Source organism: Sorex fumeus, unplaced genomic scaffold, assembly GCF_029834395.1.
Source record: "Sorex fumeus unplaced genomic scaffold, SorFum_2.1 ptg000129l, whole genome shotgun sequence".
NCBI classification, from domain to species: domain Eukaryota; kingdom Metazoa; phylum Chordata; class Mammalia; order Eulipotyphla; family Soricidae; genus Sorex; species Sorex fumeus.
Window position 1 is genome coordinate 17,323,558 of NW_026606186.1, and position 25,762 is coordinate 17,349,319.

Genomic DNA, 25,762 nt, shown 5'->3' on the forward strand with positions numbered 1-25,762 from the left:
TTGGAACATTTGAGAGGTCGCAGGGCACATGGGGCTAAGAACCCTGGAACCACAGCTGCTGGAATTCAAATCCCAGCCTTCCCTTAAGCTATCTCTCCTTCCTTAGGGGGCCAATTGTAGGGCTGTTTCCGAAACTATTTTAGCAGGCTGTTGGTCCTGATGATAATGGTGGTATCTCTGCTGCAGAGTAATTGGAAGGATGGAGTGAGTTTAAATATATGAATTTCAAACCTTGCTAGGCAGTAAACGGTAGCTCTATTTTTCTAACTGTCCCATGAGAAAAACCTTGGGGGAAATGTAAAGGAATCTCTGTTGTCTCTAAGGAGGCGTTGAAGAGTTGAGACAGAACAAGAGAGTGACTGCAAAATAGAAGAAGGCACCCAGAGTGTCACAAAAGGGGTGGGGGGAGTGATCCTACTCGTGCAAAAGTTGACTGCTTTTATCTGCCACTATATCCCACCCCCAGCCATCCTATTATCTATTGTGTCTGCCGTGGGCGCGATTTAAAGTGACGGGCTAAACTCACCAGGCGCTCCTCCCATCCTCTCCCACTGCATAAATAGTACAGCGAGTTCAGTGCTTGCCTTGCACAGGGCCAATCCAGGTTCGATCCCCGGCACCTCAGGTGGTTCACTGAGCACTGCCAGGAGTGAGACAGGAGTAAGCCCTGAACACTGGCCAGTGTGGCCCCCAAATTAAACAAACAAAAAAGGTGGGGGAGACAATGGAGACAACCCCCTCCACCCCCCATGGACATGATGAGTTTCATGAAGCTTTCACTCATCTGCACAGAATGTACAGCTGTCCTCGGGTTCTAGGAGAGCCTGATTTTATAAATGAGGGGGGAAGCAAACCCTCCACGGTGGGGGGGGGGAGGGTCACCCATCACTAGTCAAGGGAAGGTCTGCACCTGGAATGATGTTTTTCTGCCTGATATCCAGAGTACAACTCACTAGGTTGCCTCTTGGTGTAAACAAACACAGGAGACAGACAGGCAGCAGAAGCCCAGTCGGTCACAAAGCTTTGCTGGGCTGGGTCCAGCTCACCCGCCTTCCCTCCATCTTTCCAGCCGGGCCAGTGTCACCTTCAAGTTTCCCCAGCATCCTTAGGAGAAAAGCATCACAAATTCACCTGGTTTCCCGGAACAAGAATGAGCCTTTCAAAGCGGCTTCGGCTAGAACGAAAGGACGCGCCTGCAATCCACACAGAGGAACAGTTTCCTTCTGAAGAAACCGTTTCCTTCTGCATTGTGCAGCCGAAGGCCAGGGCTACCGCCTGAATGTCCAGGGCAGCGCAGACAGCAGGAGCTTGCTCAAGCATTTGGGGTTTCCAAGAGCTTATTTCTGAATGACAAGCACTTCTTCAGACATGAAATAGGATTCTGGAGGTTTGAGCACTGCCTCTCATTTGAGGGGATGCAGTACAAACTGATCCTGAGGTGATCAGGCAAGATGGGTGGAAGAAACCCCCACAAATTCTTTTCTCCAGGCTTGCTTGCTTGCTGGCTGGCCCCGGACTGTATGAAATTAAACAACACAGCCTCCCAGATGGTCTGTGATGTTTGCTGGAGAAAGTGTTTCTTTTTCTAAGGAGCTGGAGTTTCTACCGCCTAAAGCCAAACACCTTTTCTGCAAACATCCTTTGCACAGAAATAAAATGTGAGACATGGGGATCTTAGCTCCTGGGATGCATTTATCAAGCCAATCACAGTCATTATAATTAGCACACAAACTAAGTGAAAGCTAAGCATGAAATACATTTGCAGGGAACCTGAACTGCATTCAATTAAGCCCTTGCTTGTTGACATTTTGAAGTATGCCATTAATGTATTTTGGGGGGGAGGGAGAGATTGATCCCCCCACTTCCCAGCCAATATCTCCGGTTGGATGTACCCAAGTCTCCAACAGCATTCAAGAAGGGGGAAGAGGACGTTATTAAGCACTCAACTCAGCTCTGGAGCACAGATGTCCAGAGGCAACTGAACTGGCTATTTCAAACCCTGTCAAATGTATTTGCTGAGCATTCATTTACCCTAGGTTTGTTTTAGGGAAGCAAAAAAGAGAGAATTAAGAAGGTAGGAAATTTGCTTTGCACAGGCCAATCCAGTTTCAATCCCTAGCATCCCATATGGTCCCCCCCCCCCCCACTGCCAGGAGTAATTACTGAGTGCAGAGCCAGGAGTAACCCCTAAGCATCTCTGGGTGTGACCCAAACCTGCACCCCCACCCCCAGCAAATAAACACAACACTGTCACTGTCACCCCGTTGTCCATCGATTTGCTCGAGCAGGACCAGTAACGTCTCCATTGGAGATTTTGTTGTTACTGTGTTTGGCATATCGAATACATCACGGGTAGCTTGCCAGGCTCTGCCGTGCGGGCGAGATACTCTCGGTAGCTTGCCAGGCTCTCCGAGAGGGGCAGAGGAACTGAACTCGAGTCGGCCATGTTGGCTGTGTGCAAGGCAAATGCCCTACCGCTGTGCTATGGCTCCAGCCCACACAACAAAGAAGAGAGAATTTAAGAAGGTTGGGGGCAGACAGGGGGTTACAGCTTCTGTTCCTTCCTCTTTTGGGTAGTGCGTATGGCAATCATTGATGGTCGTCCACCATGCAGAACAGGAACAGTCCAAGGCCCTTCCAGGCAAGTAGGACACTTTCATCACTCAGTTTCAAATCTTTGATAAAATCATGACCTCCTGTATTGCAAACCATAATGCCCCAAAATAGAGAGAGAGTATGGGGAATCATGTCTGCCATGGAGGCAAGGGGAGGGTGGGAAAGGGGGTATACCTGGGATATTGGTTGTGGGGAATGTGCACTGGTGGAGGGATGGGTGTTTGATCATTGTGTGATTGTAACCCAAACATGAAAGCTTGTAACTATCTCACGGTGATTCAAAACACAAACACTGTCCTCCCGTTGTTCATTGATTTGCTCCAGCAGGCCCAGTAACGTCTCCATTGGAGACTTCATTGTTACTGTGTTTGGCATATTGAATACCTCACGGGTAGCTTGCCAGGCTTTGCTGTGCGGGCGAGATACTCTCGGTAGCTTGCCGGGCTCTCGAGAGGGGTGGAGGAATCTAACCCGGTTTGGCCCGGCTGGCTGTGCACAAGGCAAACGCCCTACCGCTGTGCTATTGCTCCAGCCTGGTGATTCAATAAAATTAAAAAAAAAAAAGTAATGACTTTCCTTCCCTCCCCCCCCATACCCTTCAACCCTTCTCTAAGCTGTTATATTTATTTATTTATTTGGGGGGTGGGACTTGCAATGTGCTGCATTGGAGGGGCGGGAAGCATGCAGAAACAAGGATCAAAACCAGGGTTTGATCCCCCATGCAAAGCTTATGCTCCAGTCCTTTGAGCGGTCTGCCTGAACCACCATTCTCATTTTAAATTGTATTTAGGTGGTCTGTCTCCCCTGCTAGACTGTGATCTCATCGAGGTCAGAGATCTTGTCCTTTTTATGAGAAGCTCCAGCACTTAATACAGCCGAGAGACCGGGAAACATTCAAGGAAGAACAATCAAAGAAGTTAATGAATGAATATCCTATGGGGGGGGTGGGAGGGGCTTGTGCCTGAAATAAAATAATCTGCTCCTTCAGATGCCATTCCATCTCTCCTCCCCCCAGACCAATGTCAGATGCCTCTATAGTGGCAATTGCAGAGTACTGGGGGGAGCGTTATTGGGTAATAATGAATGGTCTGCGGTAGAACAACTTAGGAGAGGGAATTTGGGTTGGAGAGGATGGGTGTGAGTTGTGTGTAGGTGTGTTTCACGTGGCACCCTGAGCTCCTTAGAAAGCCACTCTGGAAGAGCAGCATAGACTTGCATTTGCAGGCGGGTGGGTGGGGGGTGCGAGAGTCTGGCTCACACATTGTCTTCTCATTTTGTCTGGGGATGGGAAGGTATAGGATGTTTTTCCCTAGCTATATATAACATTTTTATTTCCAGCTAGCTCCACATGATGTAAATCCACTAAGAAAAGATACAGAGATATTCCGTGTGCCCTTTACCCTGTCCCTTCCCCCTTCACCTGTGACAGGATCACAACCAGGATATTGACAGTGTTACGATCTAACCACCACATTCAGATTTCACCGTTTTTATGGATTTTTTGTTTGTTTGTTTTGGGGCCACACTCATTTGCTCAGGGGTTACTCCTGGCTCTGTGCTCAGGAATCACTCCTGGCGGGCTCTGGGACCACATAGAGTGATGGAGTTGGACCCCAGATCTGTCATGTGCAAGGCAAACACCCTCCCCGCTGGACGATCTCTCTGTCCGCCAAGATTTCACCAGTTTCATAAGCGCCCAGTTGTGTGCGCGTGCATTTACATTTCGGCAAACAGCTTTGACACCAACAGGAGAGGGGGTAGGGCTCCCATCGGATGGCGCCCAGCCCCAGGCATCAGGCTGTCTCCGTTGCACACAGTAGGTGTCCAACCACCATCCCCATAAACACTTGAGCTTTGCTGTCAGGCTGTCGGTGGGTGCGTGCAAGTAGAGAGTGCAACCTTTTCAGGTACAAAACCGAGCCTGAACGACAACGGTCAGCATGTGAGAGCCAAAAAGTGGGCCGGAGTGGTAGGACAACGGAGAGGACGTTTGCCTATGCACGCGGCCCACTAGGGTTCAATCCCCGGCCTCCCATAGGGTCTCCAGAGCACCGCCAGGAGTGGTTCCTGCCTGCAGAGCCAGGTAGTAATCCCTGAGCATCACCGGGTGTGACCCCAAAAGCAAAAAAAAAAAAAAGTTAGCAATACTTCCCACTCCCACCCCTCCACCCCAACCCCGCCCCACTCCCGCCAATCAACTGTGAATGAGCTGCAAGGCTGCTTCTGAGAAAATCTGCTCCACTCAGGAACGCAAGAGCAAGAATGCAAGAAGAAATGCAAGAAGAACTCCCTGTTGGAGATGCGGTGGGGGTGCCGGCGGCGCGGGTGCGCTCTCCACGCGCCCGGGGCTCCTCCCACCCCTGCCTCCACTTTCACCCCTTTCTTCCCCCCAGAGCTGGACTGTTTCACCCCGTCTCCAGGCAACCGCCGGGCGCCGGGCGGGACGTCATTTCCTGAAGAGCCTGCGGGGGGGGAGGGGGCGGGCCGGGGAGGGGGGCGGCGGCGGGGGCGGGGCCAAGTCGGGGCCGGCGGTGGAGACGGCGTCGGAACTCGCTGCGCGGCTGGGCCGGCTCAACAGTTCGCCAAGTCCGGGCGGCGCTGGGGCGCGCGCAGGGGGTCCGCCCGGACATGCCTTGCAGCCCGCTCCGAGGGGCTCGGGGACTCGAGCGCCCCGTCCACACTCCAACTTAGGACTTTTATTTATTTATTTATTATTTATTTATTTATTTATTGGGGGGGGCGTTGGGGGGAGGGGGTTCCCCCAGCCCGACAGGAGTAGGCGGCCCGGCTGGGGGAGCCCCGGGGCGCGGTGTGACGGGGCGGGCACGTCTCCTCCGGCATGTAGCGCCGCGTCCTGTGCCAGTGGACAGCTCCGGGACCCCCGCCCCCTCCCCGGAGACCCCGCCGGGACGCCGCCGCCGCCGCCGCCCGTCTCCTCCGTGTCCTCTGCACACTCCGGCCGCCGGCTCTGCGCACCCCCCGCGACTCCACTTTGACGCGCCTCCGGGGGACCTCGGCAGCGGGCTCGGCGACCCTCCCGGGGACGCGGCGGGTGTCGGCGCCCCGCGCCCCGGTGCGCGCGCGCGCCTCCCCGGGGATCCAGCCGCCGGACGGACGTCCCCGCGCGTGCTCCCCCGCCACACACCTGCCCTCCCCGAGGGCCCCGGCGGTCCGAGCGTGCCCGCACCCCCCGCCGCCCGGGCGCCGGCGGGGAGATGAACGCGCCGCTGGACGGCCTGTCGGTGAGCTCGTCCTGCACCGGCTCGCTGGGCTCGGCGGCCGGCGGCGGGGGCGCGGGGCTGCGGCTGCTGTCCGCCAACGTGCGCCAGCTGCACCAGGCGCTGACGGCGCTGCTGAGCGAGGCGGAGCGGGAGCGCTTCACGCACTGTCTCAACGCCTACCACGCGCGCCGCAACGTCTTCGACCTGGTGCGCACCCTGCGCGTGCTGTTGGACAGCCCGGTCAAGCGGCGCCTGCTGCCCATGCTGCGCCTGGTCATCCCCCGCTCCGACCAGCTGCTCTTCGACCAGTACACGGCCGAGGGCCTCTACCTGCCTGCCGCCACCACCGCCGCCGCCGCTGCCACCGCCGCCACCGCTACCACCACCGCCCCCGCCTACCGGCAGCCCGTCTGGGCTGGCCCCGACGGCGCGGGGCCGGCGGGAGAGGTGCGCGTGGTGAGCCTGCGGCGCGCCAAGGCCCAGGAGGGCTTAGGCTTCAGCATCCGAGGGGGCTCCGAGCACGGCGTGGGCATCTATGTGTCGCTGGTGGAGCCCGGGTCTCTGGCCGAGAAGGAAGGGTTGCGAGTCGGCGATCAGATTCTGCGTGTCAACGACAAATCTCTGGCCCGGGTGACGCACGCAGAGGCCGTCAAGGTAGGGTCCTTGTTTGCAGTAGTGATTAGCCCTCCCCCCACCCCACCCCCGCAATGAACCAGCCCCTCATTAGCCCCATGGTCTGCAACCTGAGGCGCCTCCTTTGAGCTTCCTGAGCCCCCCTGGACGTCAGGTTTTCTGAGCAAAAGTAGTTTGACAGGCCAGGGGTTATAGTGATCAACACCCTCCACTTGGCCCCCGCCTTTGCTTTCATGCGGGGGCATAGAGGCAAATGCCAGGGAGAGAATTACCAAGTACTCAGCAGATGTGTGATTACAAAGTGTGAAAGGACTGTGGATTTTATGAGCGTTCAAAGGAGAAGGTCTCTGCTTGGCACTTGGTTAATAATCAGCGGGTGGATTCAGTCTCCGCGTGATGCTCTACGCTTTGGGCCATGGTGGGGAGTTCTATTAGGTCCAGAGTGACCTGGGAGGCTGTTTGGGTTGGGCCTGCCCAGGCTGTGTCTCTTGGGACAGACAGGTCTCTTGTGTTCTGGGAACCTCTGGATCTTCTCTTGAAAAATGGGAGCAGCCAGTTGGGTGTGCATATCCCCCTGATGACCTTGTTGGATATAAGGTCCCTGCTTGAGTGTAAGGAAGATGCCCCAACCCCTTTGAGGGCAGTTGCTCTCCTGTGTGGGTTCATGGAGAGAAATAACTTACAAATCACAGGCTCCTTAGGGTAGATATCTCCCTGTTTCAAGAAACATGCCAGTTGCTGAGCTCATGTCCAAGGGGTGTTTCAAACCAGCTAGAGAAAGATTGTTTGGTATGTATTCTGGAAAGCATACACCTCTCTCTCTCTCTCTCTCTCTCTCTCTCTCTCTCTCTCTCACACACACACGCACACACACACACACACAGATCTGCAGATTTGCTGTCCAGGTGTCCAGGGGTTTGGACAGACCATTGACCTAGCCTCTCACCCCTGCCCCAGGCCCCAGAGGCTGCTGGGAAGCTCTGAGACAGACCAGAGCTACTTCCGGTGTACTGGCCAGTGACCCATGTCAGGTGTCTTGCACTCACCTGGAGCATATCCATCTCATCTCTGACCTTGGCTTTCACTCAGTTCCCAACCTGTCGTCCTTCCCTAACCCCCACCTTCCCCCTCCTGTGCCCACCTCCCTATCTCCCCAAAAGCTGGGGACACCTCTGAGGATTTGGGAAACTTTGCTGCTTTGGGGAAAATCCATCATTTGAGGGGAGACGGGGAAGAGACAGACAAAGCTTATTTAGGTATCTGCCAAGTACCCATCCTTGTCTCCTGCTCCCCCCAACCAATCCATCTTTTCTCTTTATCTAGCAAATCTGTATCATTAGAAAGAAATAGTCCATTAGCCTTTGGCCCTTGGAGGGCTGGAGTTCCTGAATGATAAATTTATACTCTAAAAATACTGGATCCAAACGGTCATTTATAAATGTAGATTCCATTTTAGTGGCAATTTTAAAAGACTTGGGTAACTTAATCATCAGAAGGTGATGGACTTTGGAAGGGTGGGGGGACCCAGGCGGTGAAACCCACACAGCCCTTCCTGCCTCAGTTCCCTCCAGACTCAGCCATGCTCCAGGCCCCAGCTAGTGGGCTCACTTTCCGTCCCCCAGGCTTTGGACCTGGGCCCTAACATCTCACGGTGGCCACCGAGTAGACCAGGAGTGGCGTGTTGACCTCAGGGGCTTCCAGAGTAAGACCTATAATAAGCTCTTGTTGGCATCCTTCTGGAAGCCTTTAGAACTCAGTCTTGCAGCCCAGGGAGGGGAGGCTGTTGCAGAGTTGCCTTCAGATCTGTGGGCGCCTCGATGGATGGGTGGGGAGAGCCATGCAGCCTTTCCCCCTGGCTCTGTGGTCTTTTCACCAGGGAAACCCCTCTGGGCCTAGGGCTGCCTATCTTTCCCATCACCCATCTTGCCAGATCCCAGCCTGTAGGGGGACGCCTCCCTCTGGACTCTTGAGAAGCAACAGGAAAATGAGTGTCGCCTTGTGTCACCTTAGCTGCTGGAGAAAGGGGCCGGACTTTCCGTGGGTGGAATTTAAAACGCAGGAGGTGGCCCCCAGGCTCCGAGGCTGCACGGGGGTGGGGGAAGTCAGGCAGAGTTTAAAAGCGCTCCTGGAGAGCTGTTGATGCCTTGCGGCACAATTAAGGGTGTTAAGTGTGCTCACCAAAAAGCAAAGAGCTTGTCTACCAGGTACAAACTGTCCTCCAGCGGTCTCTGACTCAGCCCCACTGGAAGCTACAGTGTCTGTTTTTTGTTTGTTTGTTTGTTTGTTTTTTAATTTTTATATATTTATGTATTGAAACACCATGAGATACACAGTTACAAAGCTATTCATGGTTGAGTTTCAGTCATACAGTGTTCCAGTACCTCCAATGTACATTTCCCACCACCACTGGCCCCAGTTTCCCTCCTGCCTCCTGCCACCCCCTCCACTACCCTCACTTCCCAGGAGTTTCGGGATTAGGGGAAAAAATACCGTCTTGGTTCCTCACCTGCAGACTTACACTGCAGATTTCTCTGCTCCTGTCCTTTTTCTGTTCTAGAAGAGCATGTAGCATTTAGATTTGCTTGTTTTGCATGCTTTCTTCTTCTTCCGTTTTATTTATTTGTTTATTTTTAATTTGTTGGATTTCCAGCTCTATTGCTTTGTAACAGAGAAACACAAATATATTTAAGATGTGCAGAGTGATGGTCTAACTAGACATTGTAAAATGATTACCGTAATCAAGCAGTTTAGAATGGTCATTTGTGTGTGTGTTAAGATCTTAGCAGATTGAAGGGGTACAATTTGGTCCTTTTGTTTTGTTTTGGGGCCATACTCAGCGCTGCTGCTCAGGGATCACTCCTGGCAGAGGCTGGAGGACCATAGTGGGGCTGGGAATCGAACCCAGATCAACCGTGTGCAAAGCAGGTGCTTCACTGCCATTCGTACAATCTCCTGCCACAGTTGGGTCTTCTCATGTGATCTTTACAGTATGGTCTATAGAAAGTAGTCTTTGTATTTCTTTTTTCCAGAGGGTGGGGAATCTCCCAGGCAAGTGCTCAGGAGGCTCTAGGTCCCATCCCTGCAATTCTTTTATTTTTTATTCTTGAATCATCGTGAGATACAGTTACAAGCTTTCATGTTTGAGTTTCAATCATACAATGACCAAACACCCATCCCTCCATCAGTGCACATTCTCCACCACCAATGTTCCCAGTATCCCCCACTTTCTAATCCTCCCCCTGCCTCTATGGCAGACAATTTTCCCCATTCTCTCTCTCTCTCTCTCTCTCTCTCTCTCTCTCTCTCTCTCTGCTTTTGGGCATTATGGTTTGCAGTACAGATACTGAGAGGTTATCACGTTTGGTCCTTTCAGCACACATCTCCCATCCTGAATGATCCTTCCAGCCATCATTGTCTTAGTGATTCCTTCTCTATTCCAGCTGCCTTCTCCCCCAGCTCATGAGACAGGCTTCCAACTATGGGGCAATATTCCTGGCCCTTGTGGCTACTGTCCTTGGGTGTCACTATCATGTTGTTATATATTCCACAGATGAGTGCAGTCCTTCTGTGTCTGTCCCTCTCTTTCTGACTCATTTCACTTAACATGATACTCTCCGTGCCCATCCACTTATAAGCAAATTTCATGACTTCATCTCTCCTGATAGCTGCATAGTATTCCATCGTATAGTTGTACCAAAGTTTCTTTAACCATTCATCTGTTTTCGGGCACTCGGGTTGTTTCCAGATTCTGGCTATTGTGAACAGTGCTGCAGTGAACATACAGGTGCAGATGTCATTTCTACTGTGCTTTTTTTGCACCTTCACATCCCTGCAATTCTGGGCAAACAGGCAGTTGGTGTTTTAATTCGAAGACCCTGCATAAGGGGCTTAGAGAGCCTTCTGGGAATACCTGGGGAATGTGGTGCAGGGGATTGAACCCAGGTTGCTGCATGCAAGGCCTGCACCCTAAGCCCTCCACATCTCTGACCCCTAGTTTTTTTTTTCTTTTTGGGTCACACCCGGCGATGCGCAGGGGTTACTCCTGGCTCTGCACTCAGGAGTTACTCCTGGTGGTGCTCAGGGGACCATATGGGATGCTGGGAATCGAACCTGGGTTGGCCGCGTGCAAGGCAAACACCCTACCCGCTGTGCTATCTCACTAGTCCCACCCCTAGTATTTTTAAGCGCAATCATGATGCTATACATTACAGTCCCAGAATCTTTTTTTTTTTTAAGTGTTCTATATCCTTTAAATTCTGGGCTTTTTTGAGGGGGGGTATTACTACTTGGTGATGTTCAGGGGTCACTCCTGGCTTTCACTCAGGGATTACTCTAGTGATGTGCAGGGTACCACATGGGATGCAGGGTTCAAACCTGGGTCAGCACAGTGCAAGACGAATGTCAGACTGGCTGTACAGTGGCCCCGCCCTCTCCCAGAATCTTTGAAAAAATGCATGTCTGTCCTCTTTGACCAACGTCTTCCCATTTCCTCTGTGCCCAAGCTCCGAGCCACCATTCTACATTCTATCTCTGCTTCCAGGAGTGACATTTTCAGGTTGCACAAGTGCGGGAGAACTTACAGTGCCTGCTATTTCACTTAGTCTCAGGCCTCCAGATTCATCCATCTTGTCAAATGGCAGGATTTCCTTCATTTTTCCTTTGTGGCTAAATCATATTCCACATATATATACATACATCACATCAGCTCTGTTCATCTTTTAGGAGACACTTGGAAGCCTCCATGCCTCGACTATGGAGATGTGTTTACAGATGTGTTATGGGGTAAGGGGGAGAACTCAAAAGTCTGAGCCAGTGTTCGATCCCCAACTCCACAAGGTCCCCCAAAGCCTGACTGGAAGTAACCTCTAAGAAAAGACCTGGGAGTAGCCCCTGAGCATGGTCAGCTGTGCCCCCAAACAAAATGATGTTTTTCAGTGTTAAAGTCCATTTTTTATTTCTATAGGTAGAAAGAGGAGTATCTGAACTTTTCAAAGGAGAGAGTAATTGTGAGTGTGAAAAGAAACTTGAAAATTTTAGGAGTTAAGAATGAGTCAGAGAAGAGCCAGAGAGATAGTACAGCGGGGAGGCCGCTTGTCTTGATCGTGGCTGACCCAGGTTTGATCCTGGGCATTCCTTAGGGTCCTTCGAGCATCACCAGGAGTGGACCCTGTGTGCAGAGCCAGGAGTAAGCCCTGAGCAGGTGTTGCCCCCAAGCCAAAATAGAACAAGAATGAATGAAAGGGTCCTGAGCTCCAGGGAGCAGCTTGGAGAGGTGATAGGCAGAGTTCTCCACTTGCATCTTCCTGGAGGCTAGAGCCTGTCATTACCCAGAGCAATTCAGGAGCACTTTATCCTGGCCTGGAGGGGCTCCTATCCATCCCTTGAAGCCCCTTTGTGAAATAATCAGAGACAGGTTCAGATCGGGCAAGCCATTTACTATTTGCAATTATATTGAAACATTTGATCTGGGGGAAAAAAATCTACAATGAACAGGAGCCAAACTAATAATGATTAAAAACTAGACCTTCCATACAGGTTTTCAGCCGAAAACGTTTGCTAAAAATTGGCTATAGCTCAAGGACGCTGCATTAGGCTCCACTTGCGTACTGTGTGACCTTCAGTCCACACACACCCTCTCTGTGTCAGGGCTGCTCAAGGTCCCTTCTGCTCAGACAGTCTGTGATTTGCTCAGTCCAGGCTACATACAGAAGTAATTTACAATGTCCGATAGGATGTTTTCTTTGTTTAAGACCATGTAAAGAAAGTTGGACAGGGAGACTGAGAATCTTCTCCCTGCTAAATCATAAGAAGTAGATGGGTCGATGGGTCACACTCTGTGCCGCACAGAATTTGACTGTGGTCCCTTGACCCAGCAACCCTGGCCCTGGTGCTGTTCCAGAGTCAGTGAGAAAAAAAGACAATAGGACAGTGGGGTCCAGTCCCGGGGGGAGCATTTGAAGTCAGGCTCATGCATCTGCTTGCTTCCTGCATCCCCACCTCTGCGGGTGGTCTACGTGTGTGTGTGTCTGTGTGTCTGTCTCTGTGTGTGTCTGTGTGCGCGCAGAATGCAGGCGTGCAGGTGGTCCACGTGTGTGTGCGTGTGTGCGTGTGTGCGTGTGTGTGTGTGTGTGTGTGTGTGCGCAGAATGCAAGCATCCAGGTGGTCTAGGTGTATGTGTGATAAATGCAAGCATCCAAGTGGTTTAGGCCTGTGTGTGTGTGTGTGTGTGTGTGTGTGTATGCGCGTGCGTGATCGTGCGTGCATTTCATGTCGATAAAAGTTAAATGGCTTCATTACAGTCTCAGCATCCCCATGGACACATCCAAGCAGCAGATGAGAATTTGAACCGTTCCAAAGTGAAAAGCGCAGTGGCCAGCCCTTTCCTTTAATTAGAATTATCCTCCCTCCCCCTGCACCCCCCCCCCCCCGCCTTTGCCTAATAGCCCCGGAAGGGTGTGCCTGTAAGGACATGTGTCATTATATTTGGTCTGACACTGTATTTCAACTACACATTTGTCATTTCCCCATTGTACACGCTCAGCTGAAGCCATTGCACATTACTGTTACTTCCAACTTTGTGTCTGGAGCATAGCCACTGCCAACGGTTTTATTCTTGTATTCCAATTTTGAAGTCCTGGGTAAAATGTATTGGTAGGTTTTATGCACTTTTCTCTGCCCCACACTCATTTTGGGGGTGTGTGAGTCCTGATGGCAGTGATGCCTTGAGAACTCCCCATTAATCAACCCTTTATTGAATGCATGCTTGGCGGCCGAGTGCAGAGCTCTGGGAGAGGGTCCATTTCTCTCATTTCTTCTTCTTCTTTTTTTTCATTTTGCTTTTTGGGTCATACCCAGCAATGCACAGGGTTTACTCCTGGCTCTGCACTCAGGAATTACTCTTGGCAGTGCTCAGGGGACAATATGGGATGCTGGGAATTGAACCCGGGTTGGCTGCACGCAAGGCAAACCCTCTACCCGCTGTGCTATTGCTCCAGCCCCTCTCTCATTTCTTCTTGCATGTTTGTTTGGATCAAGGTTTTCCAAAAACTATATGAAGTCCAGATAGGACCCATAAAAACCCTCTTTGAACTGTTTATTTACTGTTTGAATGAAATGCATTTTTTTAACGTTGAAAGAGGATACATTTACTTTATTCATTCTTTTTGGGGCCTCAACTCAGGTGCTTCTGGACTAATGAGGTCCATAGTTCAGTGCAAAGGCAAAGGCCCAGGCCAGGAGGGAGGGGTGTGGGGAGAGGGGCGTGAGGGATACTGCTCAGGCCCTATAATGCTGGGGGTTCATTGGGCCACCCTGGGCGGGCTGGGGGCAGATGGGGATGCTCAGGTGACCACGTGGTGCATGCTAGGTTCTCTCTCTCTCTCTCTCTCTCTCTCTCTCTCTCTCTCTCTCTCTCTCTGCCTCTGCCTCTTCGTATATATTTTTCAAATGACGGTCTTAGGGTAGAATATTCCCGCCTTCCAACTTTCATCTGGTCATGAAATATAGTCAATGCCATGCTTTGCTTTTCTGCCCAGCCCTTTTCTGTCGGCTGTCTGCTAGAGACATCCTGTGGATGGAGTTGCAATGGTAAGCATGGTCCTTAACCCCAGCCAACTGGATTTTGTGTGTGTTTTTGACCACTCTCCCCCCCCCCCCCCCACACACACACGCACACACACACCACACACCTTTGGCTTCACAGCACACAGGCAGGTACAGTCCTATACAGTCTCTCCCCCCCAGCCTCCCCTCCCAGCTGGGGCTTGCATGCTTATGTCACCCCCTCAGTGCTATGCTCCTGCTCCTCCCCCTGCAAGGGACTTTGCTTTGAAGCTGGCTTTCTAGCTCTGGAAAGGTCCAGCCTAGGAAGGGCCAAGGAAGGGCCAGGAAGGGCCAGGGAAGGGCAGTGTTTGCTTCCCCAGGGACCCCAAACCCAGAAACTCGGATTTAAAGGTGTGGCGTTTCTTGGCTGCAGGTCGCTGGAGGCTGAAATAGAAATCTTTCTCCGAGGCTTCTTTTTTCTTTCCCTCTTTTCCTTTTAAAGCCTCCAGCAAGAATCCGCTGTTAACACCACAGCTCACACAGACTCCTAATTATGCCCTAGGGTGGGGGCTGGCTTTGGAAAGATTGTGCGGCTGCAGGCATTTCCACTTGACTTTTGCAAGACCCTGGGCAGAGATCAGGAATCTCACTGGCTGGAGGTTTGCAGGGACCCTGGCGCCCTGGCAGGAGGCAACACTGAGGGCCAGCCCCTTCTTGTTGTGACTTTGTTTTACTGGAATGCACTTGGGAAGCAGAGGAAACTGACTTTCTTGAGCTCCCCACCACATGCTGGGATGGGCAGGGAGCCAAGGACCACGAGGAGCAGCTCAGCAGCTCAGTCACTCTTTATACCGTCAGGCTCTGTCCTCTGCAGCCTTCCTGACCACTGGAGGCTCCCTCCTGGGAGGCACATGGCCTGACAAAGGACCTGAGAGATAGTACAGGGGGTAGGCACTGGTAGGCAAGTTAACCAGGGTTTGATCCCAAGCACCACTGCATATGGTCGTTGAGCACTGCCAGGGGAGGCCCTGAACAGGGCACCCCCCCACACACACACACATTTCCTGAACTTGGGAATCTAGAACCCACACATACAGGAAAAGTAGCACGAGCGGGCACATTGTGAGACTTGTTACCATTTTTGGCATATCGAATGAGCCACGGGGAGCTTGCCAGGTTCTGCCCTGCGGGTGGGATGCACCCTCAGGGTAGCTTGCTGGGCTCTCTGAGAGGGGCAGAGGAATCGAACCTGGGTCAGCCGTGTGCAAGGCGAATGCCCTACCCGCTGTGCTATCGCTCCAGCCCGCATAGTATACAGGGAAAGTAGCATCTTTTAACCCAGACATCCTCAGACACAGTTGTTCCGTCTCTGATCTGAGAGGTGTGTGCTGCAACCAGGTGGTGGCTGGTACTTGGAAATCAGAAACAAAGGGTCCATGGCCCTGCCCTCCCAGGGGCCACAGTGGTTTGAGGGGAATATGGACGCCCCTCCCCCACTCCATGACCACGGATCACCAGGTGTTTTAAGCACTGTCAACCTCCCCTACTCTCCCCTCCCCCCTTACCCCCTTCCCTGCTTTCATTTCCTAAGTACAGGGCACTCTCCTTTATCAAGGCCCTGCCTGGTTATCACCCGCCTGCACCCTGCTACAAGTCGGCTCCTTGGGACCAGGGTTTAGTCTCAGTGACCTAAGTCCTCCTGGCAGGTCTGAGAGAGAATGCGTGCTCTGGTCTCTGGACCCTGCACGGGTTCCTGCTCCCTGCTCGGACCCCAGGTCACTGTTAGCAGGGCCTCCCTGCTTAGTCCCAGCTTCCTCCATGTCACAGCCGAAGAAAGGGCCCAAAAGGTCCCGTGTGCTGCATGGGGCTGGGGGTGGGGCTAGGGGTGTAGGCAGCACATAGAACAAGGGTGACAAGTCAAGGAAAGCCCCAGGGCTTTAGGATGGAGCTGGTGAGACCATTTGCTAACTTCTGTGATCATTCTGTGGAGCTGTGAGGTGCGCGTAGATATCTACTTGATTCAGCCCCTGTCTGCCAACAGGGCTCAAAGGATGGGGCTGGCGTGGAAACGGGGTACATTGGAAAGCCTCTGAGGCACTGGTCCTGCACGGCTTGACCCTTCGGTTATACCATTTGTCATTTTGCCCTTAACGTGAAGAGCAGATTCCCAGAAGCGGGTTATTTCTGAAGTCACACTGTGCTGGTGATTCTGAAATAGAACCATTTATGCATTCTGGAAGCAATCGATGAACCAATTTGGGGTGAGAGCTGGCTGCAATTTTGCTTTCAAAAATAAAAGCAAAAGCAGACACTGTTCAGGTTTCAGGGGTGCCCCAGTACCTGATATTTCTAGTTCGAACCCAGTTTCTTGCCCATACAGGTCGGAAAGCAGCTCCATGTCCTCGAGTGCCCGGGAGGCGGGGGAGGGGTGAAGGGGGCGGCTCCTGGGTCTTGGGTGTCCAGCCTCAGCCGGTGGCCGCCACCCCCTTTGAGAATTCCTGTTCCTTCTGCACCAGTGGCTGTGGTTTAGTCAGCCTGGCAGCCAGTTTCATTGTTATTTTTTCCTCCACCTGAGTTTTTGTAACATCAGCATCCTCGCAACATTGAAAGCAAAACTCATCTATCAGCACTGCATAAAAATGTCCTGAGAGGTCCTCTTTCCCGGTGTGCAAGAGCTGCTGGGGTTCCCTTGGTCTCTAAAGGGGGGCCGTTTCCAGGCTGAGAACTTGGAAAGTCAGTGGCCATGAATTCACTCAGATGCCGGTGAATCGCAGCGTAAAGACTTCCCCATGCATGTCAGAGCATGGTCCCCCAAGCGTGAAGACTTTGCCCCACAAGGGGCAGCCATTCCGAGTCCCTGTCCTTGGCTGTCTGGGGCCCCAAGTTCAAGCAGAGGGAAGAGGGGACATCGGGCCCAGAGAGCGGTTCCAGACGCCTTCTGGAGCTGGAGCTGGTTCATCAGAGTGACTGGGCTGTGACCTTGAGCCTCTGCCTCTCCTTACCTCGGATTCATCACCGCTGAGCCTGGTGCCGAGTCCTGGCAGACAGATCCTGGTGGCTGCTGTTGGGGCGTAACCAGGGTTTGAAAGTCGGGGTGTGGGGACTGTTCTGGCAGACGTTGTCCGCTCCTTCCCCTTGGCCTTGAGAGACTTCTGTTGTGTCTGCTGGGGTTGGGGGATGGGGTGGGGAGAAAGTGTCATTGGAAGAATAAAGTAGTGGTGGCTCTTTGGATCTCAGAGTCATTTGCTAACTGCAGCCAGCATCCCCGTGTACATCGAGTCTCTTCAAAAATGCAATTGCTCCTGTCTGAGTTTTTGGCATTCGCTTTTCGCTTTATAGCAGTAATAAAGCCCGCTGCCTGCCTGGCTGGCTGGCTGGCTGGAATTGTGTCCCCACCTCCCCTGAAACACAAAGGAAGATGACCGTGATGCGGGGCTCTGTTCCTCCAGACGGGCTGGATCTCCACCTTGTTTCCTTTCCCCCATCCCTTCCGTGGGTCTCCCAGGACCTCTGAGGGGCGGGAAGAGAGACCAGGGGAAGGTGGCTGTTTCTAGAACCCAGTAGCGCAATTCATGCAGGTGAAAATGGTGATTTGACAACATGGGCACCTGCTTGCTACAAAAGCTCTGGAGTGATCTGCAGCACATTGCAGAAATGGTGTGTGCGGCTTCCGTAGGAGGGTTCTAATGAAGAAGGGAGAGGAGAAGCCGTCCAGCCTGAGGAAGTTAACCCCCCGGGGGGGGGGTTCTTGACACTGAAGCCTGTGGGGGGGTTCCTTATCCACCTTGTACCCCCCCACCCCATGCCCCCAGAGTCTGATGTCATCCCTGGTACCTGGACCAAGTGATCCTTTCTTTCCACCCCTGCCCTCTCTCCAGGGGGCACCTGTGCACTGACAGTCACTCTCTCTGTCTCTCTCTCTGTCTCTCTCTCTGTCTCTCTGTCTCTCTCTCTCTCTCTGTCTCTCTCTGTCCCTCTCTCTCTCTTTCTGATATTTCAAGTGCCAGCCACAGTCAGGATGGTTCTCAGATACCTCTTTCCCCCCTAATGTCTGTTTTCACCCCAACTAGGACTTGCGTGTTAGTCTTGTACATATGTATGCATGTATGTATGTATGCATGCATGTGTGTATGTGTGTATATATGTATGTATGTATGCACACCCAGGGGTTGAAAGGCTGTGTGAGGGGACGGGATGGCAAATGCTCTTGACTGCTTTGCCCCTCCAGTCCCCACACCTGGCGGTGTTCAGGACTTGCTCCTGGCCCTGAGCTCAGGGGCCACTCCTGGAGCTGCTCAGAGGACCTTAGGGTGTACCAGGGATCGAACCCAGGACAGCAGCATGCAAAGCAAGCGCCCGACCCTGCTGTACTATCACTTTGCCCCCCGGTGTTGTGTGTACTTGACGATTTCCACATGCCCACTGCCCTTCATTGCTCGTGTGATGACTAGAGGGTGCTCATGGGGCTGGGGGCCCCATGTGTGAGGCAGCACCGGGATCCAGCACTGGGATCCTCACACCTGCAGGACAGGTACTCTGCTTGGGACCCCTGTCTGTGACCTTTGTGGGGTTTGTTTTTGTTTTTGTTTTGCATTTTGAGTCACACCCAGCAATGCTCAGGGGTTACTCCTGGCTCTGCACTCAGGAATTACTCCTGGTGGTGCTCAGGGGAACATATGGGATGCTGGGAACAGAACCTGGGTCAGCCGCATGCAAGACAAACGCCCTCCCTGCTGTGCTATCACTCCAGCCCCTGTGACTTTTTCCATGTTGATCTCCATGTCAGCCCTGCTCTGGTCTAAAGAACCCTGTTTCTCTGTCCTGGAAGACCCAACCCAGTTCTGAATGTTTCCCCCCCGCCCCCCCCACACACACCTCTTGGCACCTTTTTCTCCTCTCTAAATTGTGTGCATTTCCCGAGTTAGGAACCCTGGCCACCTCCTCCTCCCTGCTGTCTGCTGCTCCTGTTGTATCTGTCTGTCTGTCTCCAGACTTGCTCAGCTACCCAGCAGCCCGTTGCCCCTCTTGGAGGCAAGGCAAACTTGGTCGATGTGCATTGGTCCATCTGGGCCCTGCTGAGAGGGACACTGGCACTGAGCCAGGCTCCGAGGGCAGAGGCCAGCTCCCCGCCTTCCGGGGCTGCTGCCTTCTGAGCCCTCTTTCCCCGCAGGCCATTCTTTTCTCCACCATTCCCCAAGTTAGTGAGTGCTTGACCAGCCACTGGGCCACACACAACTGAGCTCAGGGGTTTCTCCTGGCTCTGCACTCAGGAATCAATCCTGGCAGTGCTCAGGGGGCCATATGGGGATGCCGGGGACTGAACCCGGCTCAGCTGCATGCAAGGCAAGCGCCCTGCCCACTGTGCTGTCTCTCTGACCCAGCACACGTGCGCACTGAGGTGCGTGCCCTTAGATGAGCCATGTGAGTTACGGTTGTGGGTCTTGCAGGCTCTGGGGGGGTGACGGGGGTCTCACATCTGCTTGCCAGGGGAATCAAACTTCCTGGCGTCCTCCCAAGCACAGCGCCTGCAAGAAGAGCATCTTTTACTTTTAGGTGTGATATTTGCCAGAGTGTCACACCCCTCCTTAAGTGATCACACACCCCTGAGTGTGATGCGGCCAGAAACAAGCTTATAGCGCTGGGGACAACACTCAGACACTGGGAGCTGCCGCACAGACTGTGCACATGTGAAGATTCGAACTCAGGAACCTAGGCTTGCACAGCAGGCTTCCAAGTCTCTGTATTAGGCTGAGACCTAGTTTGTCTTTGTTTTCCTTAAGGAAATGTCTTAAGAACTATTAGAGGAGAAACCCCACAAGGACACAGGGACAACCGTGGGCCTGGCTGCCCGTCCTTTCCCAGGCAAGCCTTTTGTTCATGAGACTGAGTACAGAGGTGGGCCACCATCTCTGCCGACACCCCCAGATCTCCCTCATCATTCACCTGTCAGGTTTTTTTTTTATTGATTCACCATGAGGTACAATAACAAAACTTTCATGTTTGAGCTTTAATCATCCACAGTCATTAAACACCCATATCACCAAAATCCCCAGTATATCCCCTGCCCCGTGCGCGCGCACTCACACACACACACACACACACACACACACACACACACACACCCATTACACGCCTCCCCCTGCCTGTGTGGCAAACAATTTACACGGTACTCTCTTTCTCTACTTTAGTTACCTTCGGTATTTTGAGACCAGCTCATACCTGCCGAAAAGGCAATGCTAGACAATGTGTTTTGTATAGCTTGTCGTGGATATAATATAATGTCTCTCACGGCCGCATGCTCTAGGAATTCCAAAATTGTAATAATTAGGGTCTGGAGATACCGCTGTAGCAAGTTGCTCGGGTCCGAGATTCGTGTGTGTGTCTCTGGATCATGGCCATATGGGAGCTTAAGTAGACGGTGGCCGGATGTGGCATCATCTCAGAGTCCCATCGGGGCAGGAGGAAGGAGAAGGGCCCACTCCTCCCCTGTCCCGCGAGACTTGGGATTTTCCGTCACCGCAACTCATACCTGGAGCTTGTGACCAACTTCTAGAAAATGGCAGCCACCGGGGCTCTAGGGGGCAGGCAGAGGGAGAGCACCTGCCCCCGTCTGGAGCAGCCCAGCAGAAATGACCTATCGCAAAGTCTAGGGCCATTTCTGCAGCAAGTTGCTCGAGTCCGAGGTTTGTTTGTGTGCCTGCCTGTCATGTTTTTATCTGAACGTTCCCTCCATCCCGAACATTCCATAAGTAGATAACCATGACTTCAACTCGACCTCCACTAAGATGAATCGTGACTCCTGGGAAGTCAGAACAACTGGCTCTGTCCACTCAGCTGATGTGGGAGCAGGACACAAGGGCCGGGTGGAAGACCAGTGTCCACAAACCCGGCATGGATGAGACCAGAAAAAGACCACTTTGTTTGGTTCATCATAGGGATTACGGATGAGCCTGGGTTCTTAAAATCGCATGCGTGTCTGCGTGCATGTGTATGTTTGAACGGCTAGGAGACTAACACCCAAGAATGGCCAAGATTAGTACCAGGAATTTTGTTCCATGACTTAGAGGCCCGCCACACAAGCTAGGGGAAAAGGGAGCTTAGATAGAGAAGGGAGCACCAAATAAAGGGTGTTGGGAGGATCCTTCCAGAATGGGAGAAGCATGCTGAAAGTTGACTATTGACCAAACATGATTGCCACTCAATGTCTCTTTGGCAAACCACAACACCCAAAGGGAATGCCCTGCCATAGAGGCAGGGTGGGATGGGGAGATGGGGGGTGGGAGGGATACTGGGATCCGTGGTGGTGGAGAATGGGCACTGGTGGAGGGATGGGTATTTGATCATTGTATAATTGAAACCCAAGCACAAAAATTTGTAAGTCTGCAGCTGTACCTCATGGTGTCTCACTAATAAAAATTGAAAAAAAAAAAGAAAAGAGACCTGAGCCCAGTTTTCAAAAAGAACAACACGAAGGGAAGAAGAAATCACCGATGAACCTCTCCACCCAGAGAGAAATGCTTCTGACAGTTTCATTCATCTGACCTGCTGCCTTCACTGCACAATGCGCCGCGACTGTTGGTCCACCTTGATCCGTGTTTCTGCAACATCATTTTTAATGATTGCATAGAGAGAAAAGAGGGACATGATTTATTTAGCTAATTTCTTCCAACCGGACCGTCTGTTTTTTGAACATTATCCATACTGCTGCTTTGAATAGCCCTGCATATTCATCTTAAAGCATGTTTCTAATAATTCCTCAGACTGTCTTTCTAGAGGTGGAGCTGGCTCGGATATGTTTGTTAAGGGTCGGACCATTATTACCAAGTAGTCCTGGGAAAGGACATGAGTTTGTCCTGTCCCCTTCTACCAGTGTGAGCAGTAGGTACGGTGCTTCCTCTACCCCCCGGCCTTGCCAGTGCTGGACATTCTGTTTCTTTTCCATCTGTCTTTCCCAATAAGCAAAAAAAGGTCTTATTTTAATTTGCAGAATGCAATAAGCAGAATCAAACCCTTGTGCATGTATGTTTGTCTAGTTGAATGATGCTCTATTAATTTTTGGTTTTTGAGCCACGCCCGACAGTGCTCAGGGCTTACTCCTGGCTCAGTGTTCAGGGATCCCAGTACTCAGAGCTTACTCGTGGCAGGGCTTGGAGGAACGTATGGGATGTCGAGAATTGAACCTGGGTCAGCTACGTGCGAGGCAAGTGTCCTTCCTGTCGTACTGTTTCTCCGGCCCCTGGGTAGAGCACTACACCTGCCCGGAGACCTTTTCCCATGTTTGGGGAGTGTCACCTGCCTATGGACGGCCAGTGCCGATCCTTCATGTGGCATCAGCCCCGTCGGCCCTTCTTCCTCGTGTCCTCTGCTGAGTGGATAGTCGGGAGCTGGTGGACTCAGCTACCTCAAATTCAGGTTCTGAAAGCGAGTCAGTCAGGGGCCCATCTGGCCCCCTACCACCTGACTGAGCAAGGAAAGCGCAGAAGCTGAAAGGCACAGGGTGGGAAGAGGCTGGGGGAGGGACTGTCCACTGGGTGTGGCTCCGGGACCAAGTACAGTACTTGAGGAGGACAGAGAAAAGTGCATTCTGGGTAAAACGCATGTACTACATAGGCAGAAACAAAACCAGTGGCTCTGGAGTTTGCACAAGGTTAAGGCCCGTGTCTTGCATGCAGTTGGCCCCAGTCTGATCCCTGACCCCGAATATAGTAACCCCAAGTACTGCCCGCATCACTCCTGAGCCCAGAACCAGGAATAGCCCCTGAGCACCAATAGATATAGCCAAAACCATAGAGGTCCAGCTTGAGTGATTCTCTTGATCAACACTTAAATCCTGTTGGTTCTTCCTTAAAACCTAGGGGAAGGGGTGGTGTGTGTGTGGGGGGGGGGGAAGGGGTTGGAGGAGGAAAAAAAATAAAAGCATAAAGACAAAACGTAAAAGAACATTTGTAAAGCAATTTACTTAAGTTACGATGACCTAAAAGCCGGTTTAGTGGATAATTGAAGAATTGCATTTAAAAACAATCAATATTTTTCTGGGATCTGCGGCCGTCCTCATTTTGTGAGTTATTTTGCAAAAGGATGGGGCCCCTACCTGGCCTTCTCTTGCAAATTCCTTGCAGCCTCACCCCAAGGACACCGTTTCCTCCTTCCTCCCTCCCCTTTGATTCTTGCAGCTCTTTTTTCCACACCCCCCCCCCACCCCAAGTTTCACAAGGCCTTAAATCTCAAAGACAGTTTTTGAGTGAGGACTGCAGGGAACGAGAGCTTGAAAATGTCAGGCCCTGTTCCTGATTCTGGGTTCCAGCACCACCAGTGAGAATGTTTTTCTCCATTTTTTCACACTGAGCACTTGGAGAAGGTCAAACCCATTAGGAAATGGGAGTGGAGGAGTTTAAAAAAAAAAGAGGCAGGGGTAAGGGGGGAGATAGTACAGCAGGTAGAGCTCTTGCACATGGCAGACCCAGGTTCGAACACCAGCATCCCATATGGTCCCCCGAGCTTGCCAGGGGTAAGTCCTGAGTACCCCAGAGTGCAGCCCCCAAAAGCAAAAAAATATAAAACCAAAAAAAGTCTACAATAAGGCCCACCTTACCTAGCTTGGGGGGGAGGGGGGAAATAGAAAAGGGAAGAAGCCTCAGATGCCCTGTGTCCAGAATCTGCCTGATTTCTCTGCCATCTCCTGGGGGCCTCTGACCTTTTGGGTTTCCTCACCAGGACCAAACCCTATTTCCTCTTGCTCTGCTTGGCCTATTTTGGCATGTATGTGACACGTGTGTGGCATGTATGTGACACGTGTGTGGGTTGTATGTGACACGTATGTGGCATGTATGTGACACATATGTGGCATGTGTGTGGCCATGTGGTTTCGCGGCTTCGCGGTTATGCTGCCCTGCGTGGGGTGGGCAGGTCTTGGAGGGGCTCATGGCTTGATTTTTCTCTGCTCCTGTGCATAGCGGCTCAAGGAGGTCAGGCGAGGTGGCTTTCAGCGAGCCAGAGCAGATGGGTCACGTCGTGGTGGCGTAGCTTTGCCCCAGATCACAGCCCCCGAGGGGCACACGGACGTCTGGAACAACCTCAGTGAAGTTGCCGTTCTCAGAAATCAGGCGAATTCCTACTTCACACGCCAGTGCCCACGTACGTGAACATTCCAGAAGAGTGTAGAGAGGCAGGCAGTCTTGGGATAATGACCAGGCCCAGTTCTGAGACCCAGTCATCAGCCACAGACAGTTTCTGCGGTGAGGATGGAGGGAGGGAAGAGAAGAAAGGAGAGCTAGGGCCTGGGCCACCTCTTTCCTTCTGCGTGGAAAAGTCCTGTGAGGGGATCGAATATCCCCTTTAAATTCTATGTGGCCTAGAATATAATTAGAAATGACTCTAATTTTTTTTTACCGAATCACCGTAGGATAGACTATTATAAAACTGCTCATGATTGGGTTTCAGTCATACAGTGTTCCAACACCCAACCTTCCACCAGTGTCCACTTCTCACCACCAATGTCCCCAGTTTCCCTCCCACAAGCCCCCACTACCATCCCCCAACTACTCCCCCTCCCCAGCCTGCCTCTATGGCAGACACTTCCCCTCTCTCTCTCTCTCTCTCTCTCTGATTCTTTAAATTCAAATTCTGTATTTTAAATTAGTTCTATTTCAGAGCTAGAGAGTGTATCGGGCCCTTGCTTTGTGTGAAGCCAACCTCAGTTCCATCTCTGGCATCCCGCACGATCCCCCCGAGCCCTTCCCAAAGTAATTCCTAAGTGCAGAGTCAGGAGTAACCCATGAGCATCCCCAAGTATGGCCCCAAAATCAGAACAACAACAAAAAATGGACAGAGGGGGTCCTGGGGGACTGCCGAGACTGACTTTGGAGTCAGGAGAGGCTGCTGGGCTGGTACGAGGTCATTAGCACAGATAAAATCGAGCCACTGAGGGAAGGTGCTACGAGGCCAGAGTGCTGATTTGGACTTTTCCTTCATGTGGCATTAAACTGGGCCATGGAAGGGGGTGGGGGTGGGGTTGCAGCAGCCACATTGCTGATTTCTGCCCTCTCTGACCCGGGGAGGCTTTTCCAAAAGCACTTGCCCCAGCTCAGGGGACAGGAGTTAGGGGCTCCCACTTGTCTGCAGCCTGCAAGCCCCAGGCCCCCTCCTCATAGCCTGTCCAGCAAGGAGAGGCCAGGCCAAGGCTTGTCCTACATTGTTGGAACCCCCGAGGATGAGAGGCACATTGCATGAGGACTGGTGGGGGGACATCCCTGAGCCAAACCCAGGCCCTGCCTCTAACTGAGCCCCCTGATGATCTCGTACAAGTCCCTGCACGCAGACTCCCTGTCTGCTCTGAAGTTGGGAGGAACGCAGTGCTTGGCGGTTGCGGAAATCACCGCTCCCCACTGCCCTTCACACTCCGGGCCAGACCCCACACACCCAGGACACCGAGTCACCTCCACCAAACAGGGGAGGGAGATCCGGGAGCCTTGCAAACTCATCTGGAGCCTCAGAGTTGAGGAAGAATGGGTGTCCCTCATGCTGAAAAATTCTCAGGGTCTCCTGGCCCCGGGAAACTCTTTTGAGGTTCCCCCATTGTTAAGTCTAGGTGAAGTCAGAAGCTGGTCAATAACCTAGTGGGTAGGGCATTTGCCTTGCATTCGGCTGACCCGGGTTCGATTCCCAGCATCCTATATGGTCCCCCGAGCACCGCCAGGAGTGATTCCTGAGTGCAGAGCCAGGAGTAACCCCTGTGCATCGCCGGGTGTGAC

General features: G+C 52.4%; 1 protein-coding gene across 2 annotated transcripts in view; it reads left to right on the forward strand.

Moving 5' to 3' along the window:
* Window positions 1–5,757: 5,757 nt before the first annotated feature.
* Window positions 5,758–25,762, forward strand: part of WHRN (whirlin) — an 80,064-nt gene continuing 60,059 nt past the window's right edge. Inside the window, exon 1 of one of the 2 annotated variants that reach the window (XM_056138502.1) lies at window positions 5,758–6,491. In XM_056138502.1, coding sequence (XP_055994477.1) covers window positions 5,832–6,491 — 660 coding nt within the window. In that variant the 5' untranslated portion in view covers window positions 5,758–5,831. The remainder of the gene's footprint in view (window positions 6,492–25,762) is intronic. The other variant, XM_056138501.1, reaches the window with a different exon arrangement.